The 24,527-nt window shown below is 40.5% G+C and overlaps 1 protein-coding gene across 2 annotated transcripts in view; it reads left to right on the forward strand.

The window, feature by feature from the left end:
* Window positions 1-24,527, forward strand: part of ACVR2A (activin A receptor type 2A) — a 110,189-nt gene that overhangs the window by 63,312 nt on the left and 22,350 nt on the right. Inside the window, exons 5-8 of one of the 2 annotated variants that reach the window (XM_034785164.1) lie at window positions 10,897-10,920; window positions 15,719-15,862; window positions 17,379-17,522; window positions 22,452-22,597. In XM_034785164.1, the coding sequence (XP_034641055.1) occupies window positions 10,897-10,920; window positions 15,719-15,862; window positions 17,379-17,522; window positions 22,452-22,597 (458 nt within the window). The remainder of the gene's footprint in view (window positions 1-10,896; window positions 10,921-15,718; window positions 15,863-17,378; window positions 17,523-22,451; window positions 22,598-24,527) is intronic. The other variant, XM_034785165.1, reaches the window with a different exon arrangement.

The raw sequence follows: 24,527 nt of genomic DNA on the forward strand, positions 1-24,527 counted from the left end.
TCAGTGTACACTAACTTTGTAAATAGAGTACCTGTTGGATTTTTAAATTTGGTCTCTGCAAAAATTATCAAGGCAAAAAGATATACACCTTAACATTTAAACACTTGCTCTCTTTTCAAGTCTACCATGCCAATGCCTTTTCTTCATCCTCCCTGAAGACACACTTTTCTTCTACAATGCCCAAGAGAAGTGAGTCTATGGTAATTAATAAGTAAGCCCTGACAAATGTTATGGCTCAAGCTCTCAGTGAGAGTACACCTTTGTGTCGTGGATTATCTGTTTTGTACAGCACTGGACACAACAATTCCAGATAGTGACTATTTGCATGTAAACGTCAATGTTTTAAATTGATATTGGTTGAACAACCTGTCAGTGCTCAATATTAACATTAAGGATTGGTGTATGATTTAGATAAGAAACTGTAGTGTTGGTTGATTAAAGTGCCTGTGTCAGCAAAATTTACATGGAAATCTCATGAAAATAGAATTTATCGGAATGTTGTATTTCTTATCACTTCCAATCTCGCTGGACCTGGAAGAACAAAGACATGCAAAATTGGGGATTGAGAGTGAAGAAGTAGGAAAAGGAGGGTGAAACTATAGGAAGAGGTCGGAAACACAGTATAGGGAAAAAGAGAAGCAACTATAAGGTTGGAAAGTGAAAAAGGAACAAACACAGAAAACAATTTAGGAAGACATAATTGATAAGAAAGAAAAGGACAAAAACAGAAAAAGGCGGCAAACCACATTTAAAAAAAAAATATTAAAACTTTGTTCACAATAAACAATACCTGACTGTTTTTAATTGGCATGCTTTTGGAGAATGCTGACAGCCTGGGTTTTTGTCACCCTGGCTGGTAGACATATGTCTTGCCTGGTATGACCATGTCAATGAACTGTGGGGGATGGGTGGGTGTGGCTAGAATTAAGATTGTCAGTGACCTTAACTTTGTTTTCAAAAGGTGTATTTACATAAATGTAACCAACAGTTGTTAGATGAAAATTGTAATGACAGAGATTAACGTTTTTCTCTGTAATGTTAGCAATACTTACATTCTGAACTTTGTTAAACCTGAGTTAGTTATTTTGTCTTGTCTGCTGTTGCTGTGCACAGATGTGATAAATTGGGAAACTGGATTTGTAATTGTAAGCCTCTTCCTCTTGTCATTCAGTTGTCAAAGTAGGAATGCTCTTACCTACTGAAATAAATGTACTACATGTCCATTTGTATTTACAACTTAAGTATTTACAACTTGATTGGAACTACACCGCTACCCCGATATAACGCGACCGGATATAACGCGGTAAATCAGCACTCCAGGGGGGCAGGGCTGCACGCTCCGGTGAATCAAAGCGAGTTTGATATAACGCGGTTTCACCTATAATGCAGTAAGATTTTTTTTTTGGCTCCCGTGGACAGCATTATATCGGGGTACAGATGTATAATTGTGTCAGGACAAATCTCACCTCAGTTAAAATTAGGAACATTGTACAACTTTTGGTTCAGGGATTTAATTTTGGAAATGAGTTAAAGCTTTTACCTTTTTGCTTTTGATTTTTACCTTTTTTGGTATTAGTATCTTACAATTAAAAGTAATATGTTTGTCGGGAGGGAAGGAAAGGTAGCATACCTAGTATAACACTTCTTGCCCATGTTTGAGCCACTAACACTTAAATTTCGTATTAGTTATATATGGGACTAAAATGTAATTTATTCTTGGAGATATCCCTGTATATAAACTGTTTAATATTTCATCATCTGGGTTTATTGTTTATGCTGTTAACTTCATGCCATAGTGTGGGTCTGCAGTGTGACCAAGTTAAAGCTTCTTTAGTTTTTAATTTTCTGATTTTCGTCATTGCTGTGCCTTTTAAATTTTTTAAATACCACATGAATGTAGCTTTTGCTACATTTTTGTAAAAGCAAAATCTAGAAAGGGCTGGTGCGTGTGTGTGGGTTTTTAAATTTTTTTATTCATTTTTATTTTGACAGTTATACCGCAAATGTATATTTATACAAGTGCTTGATCACACTGAACAGGAATTTCATTGACACTTTAGATTAGGCGTCAGTTTAAAAATTGTTCATGTAAAAAGCTTCATTTTTAGTGTGTAGTGCTGGCGAAAATTGCCAGAGGTATAGCTTTGGAGAGTGAAGTCCTCTATCCACAGAACAGGGTGTAGAAAAAATGGCACTTATCCAAACTTCTTTCCACTACCCTGCTGATCCCTCTGTTCTGGGGAGAATCACCTCTCTAGATAACCAAATAGTTCCATCTCCATACTCATTCAGTTGAGACCACTGTCAAGGATGTCAAATACCAGTTGTGGCTGTGGTGTGACTAGTGTCTTATCTAATAAATCTGAACATTTTACAGCTGAATAAAATGTCAAAAATTAAACTTTCTGCAGTAATGTAAAACAAGTTTCTCCATTCATTCATACTAATCCAGACATTTCACTAGGACTATTTCATACCTTTACAATAGCCCCGGAAAGTAAACATTGGATTTTTTTTATAGTTGTGTCCAGAATAAGAACCTCCTGTCTTGGAGCACAGGGTTTATTACTTCAAGATTAATACTTTTAACTTAGTCAGAGGACATCATCTTAAAAGCTAGTCATTTAAGAGTTAAAAGGGTCAAGATCCTTGGATAACTGCACTTAAATACAGTAGTGACAAGTCAGAGCAGTAGGGAGGAATTTCTGACTACAGAAAGGAAGTAGTTAAGAGGTGAATTCTCCTTTAAGCTTAAAGTTTGTACAGAAAGATTCCCTAATTTAAAAAATGTATATTTATAACTGTTCTGTAGTTTTGTTGAAGGACTTAGTCTAAATTTCAGAGTAGCAGCCGTGTTAGTCTGTATCTGCAAAAAGAACAGGAGTACTTGTGGCACCTTAGAGACTAACAAATTTATTAGAGCATAAGCTTTCGTGGGCTACAGCCCACTTCTTCGGATGCATATAGAGTGGAACGTATATTGAGGAGATATATATACACGCATACAGAGAGCATGAACAGGTGGGAGTTGTCTTACCAACTCTGAAAGGCCAATTAAGTAAGAGGAAAACTTTTGAAGTGATAATCAAGCTAGCCCAGTACAGACAGTTTGATAGTAAGTGTGAGAATACTTACAAGGGGAGATAGTTTCAATGTTTGTAATGGCTCAGCCATTCCCAGTCCTTATTCAATCCTGAGTTGATTGTATCTAGTTTGCATATCAATTCCAGCTCAGCAGTCTCTTGATGGATTCTGTTTTTGAGGTTTTTCTGTTGTAAGATAGCCACCCGCAGGTCATCAGTGTAGCACAAGTAGAGTAGGGGCGTTGGGGGACGAGAGCTAAGGAAGCATTGTTCTAAGTCAGCCATAAAAATGTTGGCATACTGTGGGGCTATGCGGGTACCCATAGCAGTGCCGCTGACTTGAAGGTGTATATTGTCCCCAAATGTGAAATAGTTGTGGGTGAGGACAAAATCACAAAGTTCAGCCACCAGGTTAGCTGTGACATTATCGGGGATAGTGTTCCTGATAGCTTGTAGTCCATCTGTGTGTGTAATATTGGTGTAGAGGGCTTCTACGTCCCTAGTGGCCAGAATGGTGTTTTCTGGAAGATCACCGATGGATTGTAGTTTCCTCAGGAAGTCAGTGGTGTCTCGAAGATAGCTGGGAGTGCTGGTAGCGTAGGGTCTGAGGAGAGAGTCCACATAACCAGACAAGCCTGATGTTAGGGTGCCAATGCCTGAAATGATGGGGTGTCCAGGATTTCCAAGTTTATGAATCTTGGGTAGCAAATAGAATACCCCTGGTCGGGGTTCTAGGCATGTGTCTGTACAGATTTGTTCCTGTGCTTTGTCAGGGAGTTTTTTTAGCAGATGGTGTAGTTTCTTTAGGTAATCCTCAGTGGGATCAGAGGATAATGGCCTGTAGAATGTGGTGTTAGAGAGCTGTCTAGCAGCCTCTTGGTCATATTCCAATTTATTCATGATGATGACATCACCTCCTTTGTCAGCCTTTTTGATTATGATGTCAGGGTTGTTTCTGAGGCTGTAGATGGCGTTGTGTTCAGCATGGCTGAGGTTATGGGGCAAGTGATGTTGCTTTTCCACAATTTCAGCCTTTGCACGTTGACAGAAGCAATCTATGTAGAAATCCAGTCTGTTGTTTCGACCGTGTGGAGGAGTCCACACAGAATCATTTTTTTTGTTGGGCTGGTAGAGGGCATTCTGTGGGTTCGTATGCTGTTCAGAGGTATGTTGGAAACATTCTTTGAGTCGGAGACGTCGAAAGTAGGATTCTAGGTCACCGCAGAACTGTATCACGTTCGTGGGTCTGGAGGGACAAAAGGAGAGGCCCCGAGATAGGACAGGCTCTTCTGCTGGGCTAAGAGTATAGCTGGAAAGATTAACAACATTGCTGGGTGGGTTAAGGGAACTACTGTGGTGGCTCCTTGTGGCATGTAGCAGTTTAGATAATTTAGTGTCCAGAGACTTTAGGGCTTGTTTACATGCACATTTAGTTCACGGTAACCTGGGGTATGAGTTTAGCCTGCCACAGACTAACTGTCCATGTGGACTCTGATGCTCATAACTATTTGTTAATGCTTTTTTATCTAGCCCTCTTTGAATTGGGATTAAATCAAAGCTCTTTAACAGATTTAATGGACAGGAGCAGGGTCCACATACACAGTTTGTATGTGGCAATCTAGTGAGGGGTAGATTAACAGCCCTGTTTGCCACAAACTAATTGTTGATGTAGGGAAACTTAGGCCTTGTCTAAACTGGCAAGTTTCTATGCGGTAAAGCAGCTTTCCTGAGATGTACAGACTGCCAAGCCACTTAGTACACAGAAACTGTGCAGTTGCAGCGCTGTAAAAAAACCACCTTGATGAGAGGCGTATAGCTTTCTGGGCCGGGGCTACAGCACTGTGGTGCCAGTGTAGACATCCTGGTCAATTACAGCACTGCTGTTGGCCTCGGGAAGGTGTTCCACAATACCTGTTCTCCCCTCTCTGGTCATCGGTTTGAACTCTACTGCCCGGCCCTCAGGTGACCAACTGTCATCCCCACTCAAATTTCTTAGGAATTTTGAAAGTCTCCTTCCTGTTTACTCGGTGATGCGGGCAGTCGTCTCAGTGCATTTTTCCAGGTGACCATGCCTGCTCCACATGCAGGCGATCCCCTGTTTGGAGCAATGCTGTGCTGCTGGACCTCATCAGCTTGGAGAGGGGAGGCTATGCTCCAGCTGTAGGAATTATGACATCTATGGACAGATTTCATGATGCAGGACAGGACATGACCGGGACACACTGCAGTGCAGGGTCAAAGTGAAGGAGCTGCGGAATGCCTACCACAAGGCGAACCACTGCTCTGGTGCTGTGCCCACGTGTTGCCGGTTCTACAAAAAGTTGGACGCAATACTCTGTGGTGATACCACATCCACTGCGAAGGCCACTGTGGATACTTTGGTGGTTTGCGTGCCAGTCGAGAATGGAGTGAGTCAGGAGGAGGAAATCTTGGACGAGGAGGGGGAGGGTGACCCAGAGGCACAGGACGACTTGGAGGTCAGAGATGCATGCAGCCAGGAGCTCTTCTCTACTCTGGTGAAGGCTAGCCAGCGACAGCTGTCGGAGCTTGGCAAAGCACAAACAGGAGAGGAGGCCCCTGGTAAGTGGCTTTGATTTTTGGGAATCGCTGAAGTGTTGTTGGGGACAGGATGGTTGCAGAAAGCAGGCTTGTCTGTATGATGCGTGCCTAGTCTGAGCAGCAGAACAGGGTGTTGATTGACTCCCTCACTTCACGGGAATCTGCCTCAAATCTCCACGAAACTCTCATGGAAATATGGGCAATCTGCTGCTGCAGGTTCTTTGGCAGAGCTGCTTTTCTTGCCCCATTAAGGGTAACTTTCCCATGCCACTCTGCCATAACAGGGAAGTGCAGGGGGACCATTGCTGCATACAGGCGAGCCGCATAAGGGCCAGGGTGGAAGCCGCAGTTTTGGAGGAGACTCTCCCTTGATTTCCTGCTCACCCTCCGCAGCGAGATATCTTCCATAGGGAACACAGCCTGTGGAAAATATGGGAATGGTAATGATTATAAGCCCCCCCTACAGAGCTGGCTCTCCCCAAGAGCCACATGCCCAGTGTACAGTACGGTCATGGAACACTGATTTCCTCTGCTCCTGTGGTTACTCACCATTTTGCGAGTCTTGTGGCTCGTGTGTGCTTGACTGGGGTCAGCCAGTTAGTGATAGGTATGTGAATAGTGGCTGTGTTATAAATCAGTGGTCTGTGTGTTGTAAACAACACTGCTTCTGTAAAAGGTTGCATTTTGGCTTCACAGATGTGACCTGAGGAACCCGGCCTCCTTCTTTTGTTATCGCTGGCTGAACAGCACCACAGAATTAGAAAGCGGCCATGAAGAACTAAAGAGGACTTTCTACGTGATGTCATGATGCACTCCGCGGCAGAAAAACAAGAATTGAAGGAGTAGCGGGACAGCGAGAAGAGGGACCGAAAAGGAAAACATGGCGCGCCAGAACAAAGTGGCGGCTCATAAACCTGGAGCGCCAAGCACACTCTCACTCTCTCACTCCAGGCGCTACTAGCACTGCAAACCGAGCAGCCCTGCGCCTGCCCTCCCCTGCAGCCGCTGTCACAAAACTTTCCCATGCACCCACTTGACACCACAAATACCCTCTTATCAACCTCCTGGCTCCAGTCTGTACCTGCGGTATTCCATTCCTCTCCCATCACAGTCCTGCACTGCAGACTCCCAGTACCCACTGCACTCAACACTTGTCTGTCTGCAGTTCAGTCCTGCTGAAGTATAGTACCCACTGCACTGTACTCCAGAGGAGAAGGTTGGATATGATACTTGGACATACACAAATCTTTAATTGTCCTGGGTCCCCACCTCCTCCTGAGACCCTCCTTCCCCCCCCCCCCCCCCCCCCGGGCTCAGTGCTGACGTGTATATTTTGTTTGTCTTCCCCCCCCCCCCCGGTGGTGGTGGTTGTTTAATAAAATAATTGTGTTGGTTTGAAAGTAATCTTTATTCTGTTAATTGAAAGCAAACAGAGCCCTGCAAAGCAACAGGCAGTTTTCTTAAACCTTCATAGTGCATCGTCTGCACCAATCACAATCACCTCCTAGCTTTACAAGCACTGCACTCTCGAGCATAGCAACAAAAATTAGTGGCTTTCAGCTTCAAGTTGCTGCCTCAAGGCCTCCCTCTAATAGCCCTGGTCTCTGGCTGTTCAAATTCAGCCTCCAGGTGCTGAGCCTCAGCAGTCCAGCCCTGAGTGAAGCTTTCACCCGTCCCTTCACAAATACTATGGAGAGTACAGCACGCAGCTATAAGCACTGGAATATTGTCATCAGCCAGGTCTAGCCTCCCATATAGGCCATGCCAGCAGGCCTTTAAAGAGCCAAAAGCACACTCAACCGTCATTCTGCACTTGCTCAGCCTGTTGTTGAACCACTCCTTGCTGCTGTCAAGTTGCCCCATTTATGCCCACAGTGGGCATTTCGACTTCCCGTACGGTGATCTTCTGATCCGGGAAGAATGGCCTGTTCAGGAAGCTGCAAGCAGGGACTGTGTTCCGAAAGATGCATGCATCATGCACCTTTCTGGACCATCCTGTGTTAATGTTCATGAAAGGCCCGAGGTGGTCCACAAGCTCCTGGAGAACCATAGAGAAATACCCCTTCCGATTAATGTACTCGGTGGCTAGGTGGTCTGGTGCCAGAATTGGAATATGCGTACCATCTATCGCCCCTCCGCAGCTAGGGAAGCCCATTTGTGCAAAACAATCCACAACGTCACGCATGTTGCCCAGTCACGGTATTTCGGAGCTGGATGCGATTAATGGCCCTGCACCCTTCTGTCAAAACGAGTCCAACGGTCGACTTTCCCACTCTGGTAACTAACCAGTTCAATCAGTAGCAGTCTGAAGTAGCCAGCTTCCACACGCTTCTCCAATGGCAGGGCAGCTCTCATTCTCGTGTCCTTGCTCCGCAGTCCCATGAATGTGGTTTTCCTCATCTGAAAGTTCTGCAGCCACTGCTCGTTATCCAGATGTGCATGTTTCCTGAGCCCAAAAGCAGCATTCCACTGTGATCAGCACCTTTGTGAGTGCCACAAGCAATCTCGTGTTGTAGCTACTATGTGTGAGGAAATCAATGCCTTTTGTAGTTTAAGGAATAACACCACTGCCACTTGTGACATGTTAGTGAGAGCCAGCAGCATACTGATCAACAGTGCGGGATCCACTCCTGCACAGTACACAAATGGTTGAAAGATGGTGCCAAATGTGGACGGAAGCACAGGGATTTCTGGGATGTGAAGCAGTGCATCACGGGGAATTTGGGACAGGGCAAGGGATGCCCTGCAACCCCCTCCACCTTCCCACAACTCTTAGCGGCAGAAGAGGAAGAGATGCTCTGTGGGATAGCTGCACAGAGTGCACCGCTGCAAGTGCCGCAAGTGTGAACACGCTATTGCACAGGCAGCTGACAGCGGTTTCACTTTCAGCGCGCTCTGAGTGGCGCTGTAACTCTGCCATTGTAGACATACCCTTAGTGTTTATAGTTCAATATGAGTTCATTAGGGAGGGTCTAATACTTTTACAGATTCCTGTATTGTGTCACATCAGGAATTCTGCAGAAACTTCTCCTGATGTGTTTTATAAACCTATACAAAATCAGGATTAACTGGCTAGGCATAGTTCTGCAGAAAGGAATCTGAGGGTTATAATGGATCACAAATTGAATATGAGCCAACAGTATTATATGTTGTGAAAAAAACTAATGTCATTCTGGGGAGTATTACTGGGAGTCTTGTATGTACGACATGGGAGGTAATTGTGCTGTTCTGCTCTGTTTGACACTGGTGAGGCCCTCAGCTGGACTACTGTGTCCAGTTCTGGGTGCCACACTTCAAGAAATATGTGGACAAATTGGCAGGAGCCCAGAGGAAAGCATCAATAATGATAAACAGTGTCAAAATCTGAGCTCTGAGGAAAGGTGTGGTTTTTTTTGTTTGTTTTTGTTTTGTTGTTTGTTTTTTTTTAAACTGGGCATGTTAGTCTTGAGAAAAGAGGAGTGACTGGGGGCTCCCGATAAGTTTTCAGCTGTGTAAAAGGACAATGATCAGTTCTTCTCCATGTCCACTGAAACTAGAACAAGAGGTCACAGGCTTATTCTGCAGCGAGGGAGATTTAGATTAGGATATTTGGAAAAAAAATTCTAACTATAAGGTTAAAGTTCGGATACAGGCTTCCAAGAGAGGTCATGGTGTCCCCATTACTGAAGGCTTTTAAGAAGAGGCTATAAACACCTGTCATGGATGGACCTGCCTCAGTGAAGGGGGCAGGCCTAGATGACATTTCAAAGTCCTTTCCATTTATATTTCTAGGATTTTGTGTCAGGTGCTGCCAGGCTTTGCTTCAGGACTTCAGGGGCAAGAAAGGAGACCACCCGTTGTTTTTTGTTTTTAGCAAAGGGATCATCGGGAAATCAGTTGGAACTTAGTCATCCTTTCAGTAGCAATAACCCTTACTGCAGGATTCGTAAATCTGACTTTGGCTAATCTAGCCTTCAAGAAATACTTCATCTGGCTTGTTATATAGATATTGCTCAGGGTCTGCTAGGCAGTTTCCAAGCGAAGTTGAAGACATGGTGCTTGGCCCTGCAGTGTGTGAACTATGAGAAGATGAAGACGAAGGGTGGTGGATAGGGATAGTTGCCATTAAGAATGAGTACCCTAAGTGTTTGAATTTTGTGCAATAGCACTCATTTAGCTGATGACATGATTGATGTTGCTGATGTCCAGATATAAGGACCCAATCATTCAGGGCAATTAAAAAAACAAACACCATATAAATTAACGAAGTCTCAAAATTAATGCTTAATGAGTGTAGTGTTAATTGCAAGTGACATGCCATTTGGATCAAGAAGGGATGTGTGTGTGTGTGTGGGGGGGCATTTAACCTGGCCAAACAATCAACATTAATTTGAATAATTTTCTAAATTCCAGTAATTGAGTTCTTTGTTCCTCCTTTTTTACAAAACTTTTCAGTGAAAAATCCATAAATAACTATTTGGGCTTATTGAAAGAACCCTTAAGTATTTTCAAATGTCTTACATCTGTCAAACATTGCATTTCTAGGATCAGTTATTTAAATTGTACTCCCAGAAATACATGTACACATCTTCTAAATTAGTAGTACAAATCTACCATATGATGTGCTATTAAAGAAAGGTTGTTTCATTTCATACATACGGTTTTTAGTTACAATATAGCTTCTTAATTTTAGAAAATGCAACACTGCCATCTGGTGTACTCTTGTGACCACAATAGAAAATAAGTTTTAGCAGGAATGTGAATGTTTTTCTAGTAGCATAAATCTTTCACATTGAAAAGTAGCAAATAGACTAATTAACATAATGCTGTGTAAATATGTGGAATAATGAGCGGTTGAACAGATGAGTAACAGTTGTGAAATCAAAGCACCATATGAAAGAAGTGGATGGTGGACTATGTCCCATGCATGTTCTGTAAGTCTTCTATTTCACTGTTTATAATATCTTTTGAAAAATAATTTTTTTGTCAAACTGATTCTTCAGATACTTTAAAAAAGCAATTCTATATTTAGTCATTTCTACTAACATCCTGTACTACAATTATTCTTTTACCTGTTTACTTTACTAACATGGCGTTCAGTGACAGATTTTATTATTCTAAATCAGTTAATTATCGGAGCAAAAATTGATAGCCCCTTAGATATTCTTTGTAACAAATTGTTTTATACAAACTAATCTGTGTCACTTTTCTCACAAGATGCTTTTCACCTTGTTCTTGATATAATTAGTAACTTGCTTTGCCTGTTTTTTACAAGCACGCCTTTCATATAATGATTGAGGTAAGCTGTATTGATTTTTTTTTGTTTGTTTGTTTGTGGCACTTTGTGGTCATGTAAGACATTCTATTTCTTGTTGCTTTGATATAAATTAAGTTCTTTGCAATACTTTGTAGCGGTGCTCTCTGTAAGCATGCTGGATCAAAATGTAAACTTATTCTGCTAAAAATTACTAGAATTTCTTGTGCAATACAGTTGAATGTCTGTGGAGATTGATAATGGAATACACCACCTTTCACTTTTTTAGGTTCTAGGTCTGAATTTGGCATTTGAAATTTCAGTGGCTTATATGAAAGAAACAAATCACTTTAAAATGTCTGCACATAAAACTTCATTGACAATTGGCAGTTCCTTATTGGCGGTCTTCAGAGAGCCAAGTTCTAAATTGTTGTGGATACTGAACTTCACTCTCTTATAAGTGGTCTTGCTAATTCATAGTACAAACCCATTGGAAACATGATTTAGAGAAAATGGCACATTGCTTTTCACTGTTTTAAATAGCTTTCCTGCAAATTTTAAATTTGTAAAAAGTTGGTAGAGATTTCCTTCCACTTACACCACTGTTCAGCTTCAAATGAAAGTCTTCAGGTTCAGAAGAAATTAAAATAGAAAACTTATTATTACTTACCATGCATACATTTTTTCAGCATTTACAGATATTTACTAATCTTTATTGCACCTTTGCCAAGATGCAGGGTTTGTTGTCTAAGCCATCTAAGACCGATGGCTATCCGGCCTCCTTTTGAAAACCTTCAGTGAAGGAGCATCCGCTACCTCCCTAGACGGTCTGTTCCATAGTCCTATTGTTCTTAAAGCTACAAAGTTTTTCCTGAGGCTTAATCTAAATCTGCTAGACTGTTATTTGAACCCATTGCCTCTTGTCCTGTCCTCTATGGCAAGAGAGAACTGTTATCCATCTTTTTTTAATGGCAACCTTCAAGTATTTGAAGATTGCAATCATATTCTCCCCCCCCCCCCCCCCCGACACACACACACTTAATCTCATCTTTTCCAAACTAAACATAGCCAGTTCTTCCAGCCTTTGCTCATATGGCTTGCATTCTATCCCTTTGATCATCTTTGTCATTCTTCTCTGGATCCTTTCCAGTTTGTCTAAGTCCTGTCTATAAATTGATGACCAAAATTGGACACACTACTCCAGCTGAGGCCTAACGAGTGCCGAGTAGAGTGGAACTATCACCTCTGTAACTTGCATGCTGTGCCTCTGTTAATGCAACCTAAAACTGCATTTGCTGCCCCCTTTTTTTTTTTTACATCACCTTGCTAACTCACGTTGGGGTTGTGATCCGCCACAAATTCCCTGCTCCTCCTTTTTAAAGATGGTACTATGTTAGCCCTTGTCCAGTACCTATCTGTTATCCATGAGTTTGCAAATATTCCTGCCAGTGGCTCTAAGACTTCTTCAGCTAATCAGCACCCTGGGGTGAATAACATCAGGCCCTGCTGTCTTCAATTCATTCAAATTAGTAAGAAGATCCTATGTGTTCTTTACTTACCTTGATCTGCATCTCTTCCCCTTTTATTCTCTATGGTAACTTGATTAGTCATCTGGTCACATCATGATCTTTTTTGTAAGAAGGCTGAGGGCTTGTCGAAGCTACAAAATTAGGTCAATTTAACTAACTTAATTTAGGTCGACTTACAGCCACGGCAATTATTCAGTTGGCTATTGGTGTCCATGCTACTCTCCTTCTACTGGTGGAGATTGGCTTCAACATTATCACTTGCATAGGCTGAAGTGGAGTATTATGGGGCACTGACAGACATGCGGGGCTGACAGCTGGAGCCCCCCACCTGATTCGGGGTGACAGCCCCAGCTGTGAGCCCAGCATGGACTCAATTTCACAGTACTGGAGCCTACCAGCAATGAAATTGAGATTCTTGTCAATTAAATGGCTCAGGACCCCAGGCTGCTGACAGAATTATAGCCAACAGCTGAAGTAAGTAATGCAACACAAGCACTGCGTTGCCCTAACTACACCGCGCTATGCCTCTTGTGGAGGTGGAGTTATGTTGGTGTAGCAGACTACTTACTTCAGCCAAAGCAGCATACTAGTGTAGACACTACAGTTATGTCAGTGTAGACCAGTGGTTTCTCAACTTTTTTTTTTTTTTTTTTTTTTGTGGACCACTTGAAAATTGCTGAGGGTCTTGGCGGAAAAGATCTTTCCAAATGTTGTTTTTACCATTAGTGAACTATTGTAAAGCGCTTTGGATAAAAGCACTATATTAAAAAAAAAAAAAAAAAAAAACCCTTAATAATAATAAATGTTTTTTTGTTCTACAAATAAAAGCCCACAACTCCTAAGTTCCCGACCACCTTCATTTTTTGCAAATAATTAATCCCTGTTGGTCAGTACCAGATCCAAAATGAATGACCCTGTACTTGTTTCCTCCACATTCTGATTCTGAGCGTTGTCCCCTATACATGCTAAAAACTTGCAAGACATACTGTGTTTTTCTGTAATAGTCTTACAACAGATACCAGGGAAGTTAAAATACCCCATTAATACTAGCTCATATGTGTTAGCTAATCTTGTTACCTGGTTGTAGAATGCCTCATCTACTTCCTCTTCTTGATTTGGTGGTCTATAATAGACCCCCACCATAACATCGCTACTATTCTTTTCCCTTTTTATCCTCACCCAGTGACTCCCAGTAAGTCTGCTGCTCACTTCCTCTTGGACCTCGTCACAAGTGTAAACATTCTTGATGTACAGCACAATGCTTCCTCCTTTTTTCCCATACCCATCCTTCCAGAACAAGCTATATTCTTCAATACTGGTATTCTAACCAGGGGTGTTGTCCCACCAATCCTCTGTCTGTTTGCTTCTCCGGTATTTGCCTCTCCCTAGGTTCGCAACCATAGTCTGGTGCAGTATTTAACTCAAATTAGCTTTACAACTTATGGGAAAAGAGGAGCTTAAATGTCTGAGCTTTTTGCCTCCTAGTCAGTTCATCAACTTTTGTCTTCTGCTTACTAGGTTAGCCAGTCAGTTAAGCTTTTCAGAAAATTTAGAGCCCTTAAGGCTACAAAGATCTTTTGAAAAGATTATTTAGAAATAATTATGCCTGTGGCACCTAAATGGTTTGCATAAAATAGAACTAGTTGGGACTCTTCCAATGGAACATTTGTCTATTTGGAAAAAGTTGATTTTTCAAAAAGTGAAACACTTCATGGAAATATAGATTTTTGATGAAATTTTGCTTCAGGAAAAATGAAACTGAGTGTTCCATTTTGAACTCTTCAGAAAGGAATGTTTGGATTTTTTTGTTCAAAATTATTTATTTTCAAATTTTTTTAATACCCAAATAAAATTCTAAATTGCAATAAAACTTTTCACTTTTGTCAAAACAAAACATTTCAACCGAAAACTATTATTTTTTTCAGAATTTTGTTGTGTAGGAAACTGAATTTCTGTGTTTGTTTTCAGAATGATTTTTTTTTTTAATTACAGAATTTCTTGGCACAGAAAATTCAGTTTCTGCCCTATTGAAGAATTGTATGTGTTCCACTGTGAAAACAAGAAAACATTTAATTAGAAGTTTAATTAGTTTTTGTTGCGGAAGAAATACTCTGGATACTGTGATTTAATATAAATATCACAAACAGTGTGGAGAATACATTCTCCTATCTGTGTACTTTCTGAATTTTTTAAGAAGTATGTAGCATTTAGTGGTTAGGAAGTGAAGTATTGCAGTGGAATTGTTTTTAATCACTCTTAGTAAATGGAAGTTTTGAACATTCGCTTGCTATGTGGTAAAGAGCGAATTCAGAAAATCTTAAATACTTCTAGATTTGGGAGAGGAACATTGTTCTAATGTCTAAACAAAGAAAGCTAGATCTGTGCGCTATTGATCGCTTGGTTACAGAGCTGCTTTAATTTGGGCAACTCACTAGGGCCAAGACTTCAAAAATGGGTGCCTAAAGTTAAACTTGTAAATCCATGTTTAGGCATCCATGGGAACTGCTGAGTGCTCAGAACACTTGAGATAAGCCTACTAAATTGGTACGAAGATTTGGATTTACAAATAATTTCAGGCTTTAACCCCTCTGTCTTAATTTCTGCATCAGCAAAACTGGGATAACTTCTTCAAAGGTGTTTTGTAAAGGGATTTGAAATTATATGGAAGCCATTATAGGAGTGAAATTATACTTCATTGTGTTAGTGAATTTATCAATGAGACATAATTATTTCATTTTTAATGTCACATAGAAAATAATGTTAATGCCTAATTTTGGTGCTCTGTTTTTGTATTTACCAGGTTTATTTCTCTAATCAGCATTGTTTAAGTATTTTAAACATTTGTTTTAAGCATCCCTCATTCCCATGTTTCTTTAAAGGTTCAGATTCTTACATGAAGGGTAACATTTACATGACTTAAGTGCTTTTGAAAATGGGACTTAGGTGTGTGTGAAAATTTTACCCTTTGTCTTTATTAGGGCTGTAGTTGTTCACTTCATTGCTATTGTAAAAATACTTGAAATTCTATCATAATTAAAGGTTGATTTTCATTCTCTTCGGTGCCTTTCTGCCTTCATATCTCAGAAGAATAAATATTAGAAATAGGTTAGGTTTCTATTTGTGTATTAATTCTCGGTGTGTCTGACGGAGTCCTGTTTCCTTCCTGTAAAAAAGGGTTAAAGATGGTTTGTTTTTGGCAGGATTTGACACCAAATGTTGTTTTAAATGCAATTGTCTTTATTTTTCTAATACTGTAGTTGTAGATCTCACACAGACTAGCTAGATTTCAATTATACACTTTTATCTGTTTTCAGGACCCTGGCCCACCACCACCTTCACCCTTGATGGGTCTGAAGCCTCTGCAATTGTTAGAGATAAAAGCTAGGGGAAGATTTGGTTGTGTCTGGAAAGCTCAGTTGCTAAATGAGTATGTTGCTGTCAAAATATTCCCAATCCAGGTATGTTAATGTTCTTGTTGTCCTATTGCAATGTAAAATATCAATATACGAAGCAAACTTTTCTGTATACAATAAGAAGTTGTCATCTCCCCAAATGTCAGTAACTATAAAAAATTAAGTTCTCAAATACAGGAAATGTTTGCAGCTCAAAAGTGAACAAGGCAGATGATGGCATATCTTTTAATTGAACTAAAAATAAGTTATAATTAAATGCAAAATATGTGCTCTAATTCAACATTGGGGAAATGGAGTTAAAAGTTAAAAAATTCAAGACAGAGGTTCTGGTCCTGCAAACTCAAACATATTAGTAATTTTAAGCACTTTACTAGTCCCATTGCACCTGCTTCCATCCTCCTACTGGTTTTAGTAGTATTTAGCTGTTAGGTACTGAAAAAATGTGAACTTGCTAAGGAGAATTTTTGCTAATACTATCTAAATTAAGTGGTCGTCATAATGAATGGCAATTGTTAGAGTAAATTGGTATCCTGAAAGAGATCCCAATAAAGTGGCTGTTCCAATTAGGCATGTCTCCATTAAGTGAAGTATACTGCAGTACTGGAAATGTTGAGCCATCAGCTGCATTTAGCCCTGCAGCTCTGGGGGGTCCTGTTAAATTGTTAGAAGTGCAGTCTCACTGGAAGGATCTTAAAGCACATTGAATTACGTTAATCTGAGTGTTACAGTACTTAAAAATACACTTTACCAGTTAAGGAGGGGTGAGTTGTACTTACATTTTCTAATAGGTAGATCCATATTGACTTGCTGATAAAACACATCTGTGGAGATCATCTTTCTCTAGTAGGAATTTCTCACCCCCAAATAAAATCCATTACACCTGGAACTTTGCTTAACTCAACTTAATGAAGAAAAATCTGTTCCCACTTTTAAAAATTATATAATCATCTTATTAAAACTTCTATTGAACATAATTTTTGAGCAATGATCTTCAGCATCAGGGTGGTTAATATTGCTAGCATTATCAAGAGCCAAGCATTATATCTGGTGGGCAATATGCAAACCCTTCACTCAGCTGACAGTGCCCCAGGCCTGACCTTATTCCAGTGTGTGGTATCTATGGAGATTCATGCTGGTGCCAACCTGCATAGTACTGTTACAATAGACAAATTTCCATGGGAAATTACCAAATATAGTTTCCTTGTAACTTAAATTAGGTATATAAAGATTTATCCTATAATTTTATTAACTTTTTCTTGTTTTTGCCTGAAATATGTAGTGCAGATTTTAAATTACTTACCTAAATTTCAGACAAATACTTGTAATTTAAAATAATTTATCCAGTCTGTCAATATTAATATTTTGGAATGTGCCTTTCTTTCCATTGATTCAGATTTATACCGGGTCAAAACAGATTTTAATCTGTTATTATAGAAGGTCAGTTAACTTTTCAGAATGAATTACAGCAGCAAACTTGTGACTTGTAGAAGAGCTTTTTTTTTTTTTTTTTTTTTATCAGAATATAGTAAATGTACTAACCTAATATCTGTGCTTGATTAAGGACAAACAGTCATGGCAAAATGAGTATGAAATTTACAGCTTGCCTGGAATGAAGCATGAAAATATTTTACAGTTCATTGGTGCAGAGAAACGAGGCACCAGCATTGATGTAGATCTGTGGTTAATTACAGCATTTCATGAAAAGGTACGGTCAGTTTTGACAACAAATAATGTTTTTATCTATTTAGTTTCATTGTAATTTTATTAAAATCCTGTAGCCTATGAACAAGCTTAAAGAAAGGAAGGCTATATAATTTGGAATTCCAGCCAATTTTTAAAAAGAACTGAAAGTAGTTTCACTTACCCAGCAATCCCTCCCCCATTTTTGTAGCTTCAGAGATCATTATTTTCCTCTCACCCCCTTCCCCATCCAAAAAGCTAAGCCAAACCAGAACAGGTTTTGTCCTAGTAGAGAAGCTGAAAAAGTCACTGGCATTGATCCTTACCAGAGGAGGAAGATGTTTTCTGAAACAACACAAAAATATAATTTTATCGGTGTTTCACTCTGATTGTGGGCCTTCCTAATGAAGTAGGTCTTCAAAAGTTTTTTTAACCAATGCCCATCAATTAAATTGAGTCATATATGAAATTTTTCTCACAGATTTAAATGGTTTTCTGTATGGAAAGCTCCCTACAATAAGAAATATCAGTGTGTGTGTGTGTGTGTGTGTGTGTGTATATATATATATATATATATATATCAAAATAACAGCATTATTGTTACTACTGCCCCATCTAGCTTTTGTGATGTAACTTACATTTCTTGTAGTAGGATAAAAATATTTTCAAACATTTTTAATATTAGGACTTGTAAAATTAAAGCAGTGGTGTAATAGCATAAACAGCTAAGGGGAAATTGAGTGCTTTGCTATGACCCACGTAAAGTTAGGAAGGTTATTTCCTGTATCAGTCTTGTAAAAATCACATTTTTGATACCGATCTATTAAATTTATTTATGCATGTTATATCATACTAAACCAACAGATAAACATTTCCCTTTCTAAAAGGATATGGTCTAGTTAATTGCTCATGTCTGAATTTTTTTAAACTACTGCTGTTCTCTCTTAACAACCAAGATTACGGTCATTGAAGAACAGGAGAGAGAAATTTATCTTTTCCCCCCAATTTTTGTACATTTGTCAGCATTTGGTTTGTTAGCAATTCAGTTCTTCTTCGAGTGATTGCTCATGTCAATTCCATTCTAGGTGTGCACGCAACCATATATGCGGTCGTCAGAGATTTTTGCCATAACGGTATCAAGAGGGTTGGCTGCGGCATTCTCTTGAGTGCCGCGCTCATGCATTGGTATATTAAGTGCCGCCAGCCCTACGCCCTCTCAGTTCCACCTTTCTGCCTGTGGTGGTTAGTCGGAGCGCCTTTTCCTTGCATAGCAAGGACTAGCGGTTTTGTCGTTATTGTCTTCAAGCCGTAGGGCCTTATAAATAGTTTATTTCTAGTACAGTAACTCCTCGCTTAACATTGTAGTTATTTTCCTGGAAAATGCTACTTTAAGCAAAACAATGTTAAGCGAATCCAATTTCCCCATAAGAATTCATGCAAATGGGGGGGTTAGGCTCCAGGGAAATTTTTTTGCCAGACCTCCCCCCCTACATACACCCGATATAGATCTAGAATAAGTTTTAAACAAACAATTTAATACTGTACACAGCAATGATGATTGTGAAGCCTGTTTGAGGTGGTGGAGTCAGAGGGCGGGATATTCCGAGGGAATGCCTTACTGCTAAATGATTAACTAGCACTCAGCTGAGCCCTCAAGGTTAATATGTTGTTAATATAGCCTCATGCTCTACAAGGCAGCACAAAATGGAGGGAGGGGAGACAGCATGGCAGAGAAAGACTGAGACACACACCATGTGAGAGGGAGAGAGAGAGAGAGACACACGTTGTCCCTTTAAGTACGCTGACCCCACTCTGAGTACTCACTTTTTATGTAGATTAGCAAGTTGAGACAGCAGCTGCTGCCAGCAAGCTACCTCCTTCCTGAGCCTTGTCATGTCCCGACCCCCAGCTCTGTGGAGATGGGGTAAAGGAGTGGGGAGGAGGACACCTTGACATTAGCACCTCTTCTTCCCTCCTCCTCCCCCCACAGCAAGCAGGAGGCTCCCAGGAGCAGCTCCAAGGCAGAGGGCAGGAGCAGCAGCACACAGCAGTGGGGGGAGGGACTGCTGAATTGCCAGGCAATTGATAGCTTGCTGGGCGGCTGCCACACAGGGAACTTAAGGGGGCTGTCAGTCGACCCTGGTTCCAAGCCCCCACCCGCTAGCTCCAACAGGCTACTCTTTCTGCAAACAGTGGACAAAGCAGGTGGCTGCCAAACAACGTTATAAGGGAGCATTGCCCAACTTTAAATGAGCATTCTCTCTAATTGATCAGCAATGGGACGACGTTAAGTGAGGAGTTACTGTAACTAGTGTTTGAGTAGTGGTTAAGTAGCGTAGTTAGAAGTCCCCAGTGGGGACTTCTCCCCAGGTGTGCATGCTCCAGGTTTTAAGCCCTGCTCGGACTGTAAATGTCCTATGCCTGTTAGTGACCCCCATAGCAGCTGCCTGAAGTGCTTGGGGGAATCGCATATGAGGGACAAGCATCGCATCTGTAAAAACTTTTGACCCAAGAACCAGAAAGAGCACATCACCCATTTGAAGGCCCTCCTCATGGAATCTGCTTTCTCTCTGGCTTCCGAGCCTTCCCGGCTAGACTCTACCCCCAGTACTTCGGCCTTGGTGCATAGTGCACCTCCAGCACCAGGCTTTGCCTGGCATCACTCTCTGTTGCCAGTGCCCAAAAAGAAGTCCAAGAAAGGCCATGGGGTATCGGGCAAAGGACCCAGTTTAGGCTGCTAGCCAACACTGGAGCCGTATGGGCCTATCCGCCCCCCGCCTCCCAATGGGGGCCGCAGTCCTGGGAGCTGCTGATCCCCAGAGCCGAGACAAAGCGCTCTGTCTCCACGCTGCAGATCTCCGGCTTCACAACCCAGGTCCTCTGCAGGTCTTCCTAGATAACTAGCACCGTGATCGTGGTCTCCGCCCTCTTGATGTGGATCACCCGGGGGGAGATGCTGGTCACTGTATCCCCAGCACCATTCACCCTCCCGCTGGTCTTATCGGCATGGATCCCTATCCCCCGCACCGTGGGAACAGTCTTCGTTGCGGTACCAGTCCTACCACCCTGTACTGGTCCTATTCAAAATGCTGGTCTCTAGCAGCAACGGTTAGTTGCCAGATGCAGGCATCGACAGCCCCACCGTGGTCACGGGAAGAGGATTCCTCCAGCATGGAGAGGGAATTCAGCTCCTCGTTGAGGCATCACAAGTGTGATTGGGCACTCAAGGCTGTGTCGGCCTCTGTGATGTGAGCTTCGCAACATGGCCATTGGCCAGCACAGTGGCCCTACTGGAGTACGTGGGGCATGTCTGTGATGCCAATGCCCTCTCTGAAGCCTCAGAGTAACAGCTGACGGCACCATCGGCACCAGGCTCGGTGCACAAAGTCCACTCAAAGGTCAGGGTAGAGGAGTGAGTGCCCACCTCAAAACCCCGCACATACCTAGAATAGAATGGACATGCGTAACACATCTCAAAGAACAACAGTTACAAAAGATAGGTAACCGTTTTTTCCCCTTGAGCAATCAATCCATTTTCTCCTTTTGTGTGGACTTTACTCACAGCCACAGGTGAGACACAGACACTTCTCTGGTTTTTAAAAAATGATATTTAAAACCCAAAAAGTTGGCACAGGGAATTCAAGAGTAGTGTAGTATCTGAAAATATTTTTAACTCGTTTATAATTTGACTAGACTTTTAGCTCATAATATGAGAAAAGGTAAAGAAATGATCTCTCGCATAGATCCCCTCACTCTAAGAAAGGGCTCTGAATATCAATGTAATGCTTGTGAGAAAGTACATACATAATTCAACATTATGCTTGGGGGTGGATCCACAAAACTCTTGACTTTGTGCCCAGAAAATCGAATCACCCTGTTTTGAAAGCAAAGAAATTCCAGCATTTATCTCCAGCAGTGTGTTTAACTTGTAATATCTAATTTTTTTCTTTGACTGTTCTTTTACAGAATAGTTTCTTAATATCTATTATAAATTGTCTTCCTTCATCTCTATTCTTTTTTAGTTTAAAAATTTTCACATTTGACTCCCATTTATTTAATCTAATAAATGAGGGTCAATGCCAAAGAATTCATTTTCACATCTTTTTAATTTTATTAAATTGTTTGGTTATTGTATGAACTATAGATATATCCTGTAAGTGTTTGTTGTGTTAAGAGATGACCAATTGGATTGGAAATTATACCTTTTTTTCTAAATACCAACAGTTTATACAGTAGAACCTCAGCGTTACAAACACCTAGGGGATGAGGTTGTTCATAACTCTGAAATGTTCGTAACTCTGAACAAAACATTATGGTTATTTCAAAAGTTTTTACAACTGAACATTGACTTAATACAACTTTGAAACTTTACTATGAAGAAGAAAAATGCTTCTTTTAACCATCTTAATTTACATGAAACAAGCACAAAACAGTTTTCTTACTTTGTCAAATCTTTTTTTAAACTTCTCGTTCTTTTTGCTAAAAAATAAGGGAGAGTACTCATGGCACTTTAGAGACTAACATTTATTTATGCTCAAATAAATTTGTTAGTTTCTAAGGTGCTACAAGTACTCCTTGTTCTTTTTGCTGATACAGACTAACACAGCTACCACTCTGAAACCTTATTTTTAGTAGTTTAACACAGTACTGTACGTATTTGTGTTTGGGGAGGGGGAGAGGGGGGAAGGTTTTTTTGTTTGTTTGTTTGTTTTTTGGCTCTGCTGCTGCCTGACTGTGTACTTTCGGTTCCAAAAGAGGTATTTGGTTGACTGGTCAGTTTGTAACTCTGAGGTTCTACTGTATATGTAATCCTGCATGCTATGTATATAGGTTTATGAAACAGATATGATTCTTTGTATCTGTGTTCTGGGTACAGTTTATCATTAAGAAAATCTCTCCTTAAGGGGAAAGAATACTGAGATTTACTTTAATTGTTTTTCCCTCCGCTGTACAGGGTTCATTAACTGACTTTCTCAAGGCAAATGTGGTTTCTTGGAATGAGCTGTGTCATATTGCCGAAACTATGGCTAGAGGTTTGGCTTACCTTCATGAGGATATACCAGGTCTGAAAGATGGACATAAACCTGCTATATCCCATAGGTATACTATATTTCAGATATTGCCTATTATCTCATGTAGTAAGCTTTAGCTTAATCGTGTGTACAGACATAGAACAATATGGCCATGAAATACTTCATAGTAGCTAAAATAAACATTTAAAATCAGATTAAGTAAAACAGCACTGCAACTTTGCACTTTCAAGAAAAATCTGTTCTAGATAACTTAAATATTTTTATAATTTTGAAATGCAGCTGTTTAAACTGTAAGTTAATGTGTCTGATTTAAAGCGTTCTGTGATTATAAATGTAAAGTGAATTACTACTGAAAATGACACAACTACTCTCAATGTGAGATATCCAGTAAGCTGCTTAGGAAGCAGATCTCCACATATTTCATCTATCTCTTCATGTCCAGATGACTACACTGTATCTACAGGCTGAGAATAGATACTTAATGCCAGTATTTCAGTATACAGTCAACTCTACTTTGCATTTACTATAGTACCTACTCAGTTCCCTGCGCTTGAGGTTATGCATATACCTGGATCTCAAAAGTAATTAGGCCTTGTTCTGTACCTCTAATGTGAGTTTTATCATGGACTTATGTGAGTATCAGAGCCTTAAACCACCACCTGAGTTCTGTATGGGTGGAACCCTGAACTTGTCTGGAGTCAAATTTGATTTAGTTAGGTACTTGCTTATGTGCTTAGTTGGGTAGGGAAGCGGTTGGGAAACTCCTTGTAACTGTTAGAGGCATGTTGACTCTACTCTCTATTCCTAGTTAATCCACCTTCCTACAGTTGTGAAAGCAAATGCGTTCTGTGATTATAAATGTAAAATGTTAGTATTTTCTGTAGGTTCGCTTTATAATTATACCCAGACAAATAACTTAGTTATGGTGAAAATTAGACTACAAAGCAGTAACTTAAAGATACCTACATCCCTATGCTTGAGGTTAGAATAGAATTAAGATATGACTTAAACCTAAAAATTTGAAAGTACAGAATTTCACAAAGTACCCCAAAACCTTAACTATACCTCCTTTAGTGATATCAATTAACCTTTCATTTTTCCTCTATTCCTTTAATGCCTGCTTTGTAAGATGTATTTTGGGATCAGGAGGTTGTCCCCCTTTTTTTGTTTTGTTTTGTTTTGTTTTGTTTGTTTTTTAACTTGAGTGCACAGTTCATGACTCAAATTTTGAACAGTCACTATCTTTGTACAGTTTGTAGGTGAACTGCTGAAAATGCGCATCACCATTGGTTTACTATCTCCATTGTGTACACGCTAGCTCCAAGTATGACCTGTAGATTGTCTGATATTACAGAACTGTGATCTAATTGGAACACCTTCTAGAGAGTGATGAGCACCTCAAACAATCAGGTCCCTATTTAGCAGTTGGAATGACTGCCCATATTCTCCTATTTCATTTAATCAGGAATTTGGAAAGTAGGCTTTGTGGAGTGACAGTAACAGTTGGTGTCCTGGTCCATGACTAGGACTCTTAGGCACTACAGTAATAGAGTTTGCAGTTACTGGAGGTTTATTCTAGCTCTGGATTTCCTAGCTCTTAAGGGTTTTTACCCTGAAGTTATTGAAATGTACTCTTCACCTTCAGAAAATTGGGAGTTTTGAGGGGCTAGGGAGTTGGTGAGAGTGGGATGCAGAGAAGGGGGGAGTTGGTCTGGAAAATCACTCTTAAAAATAGTGTGAATATGTGACTGGTGTGAGGTGGGAGATAATTAAGACACGGCATGAAGCTAAAATGGGTTCTTGCACCATTTGTATGATATTATACTCCCAGTGTAGTTACTATGTACATATTTACATTAGTAATGTCTTAAACCAGTCTTTCCCAAACCCTTGAAAGTGACACCCTGCTTCAGGAAATAAAACCAATCCCATCTCACTGTATGATGGTATGAAAGGGCTATACATTTTCTGGTCTGCCATCCGCTTTGGGAAACATT

This window comes from Trachemys scripta, chromosome 11 (assembly GCF_013100865.1).
Source record: "Trachemys scripta elegans isolate TJP31775 chromosome 11, CAS_Tse_1.0, whole genome shotgun sequence".
Classification (NCBI taxonomy): Eukaryota; Metazoa; Chordata; order Testudines; family Emydidae; genus Trachemys; species Trachemys scripta.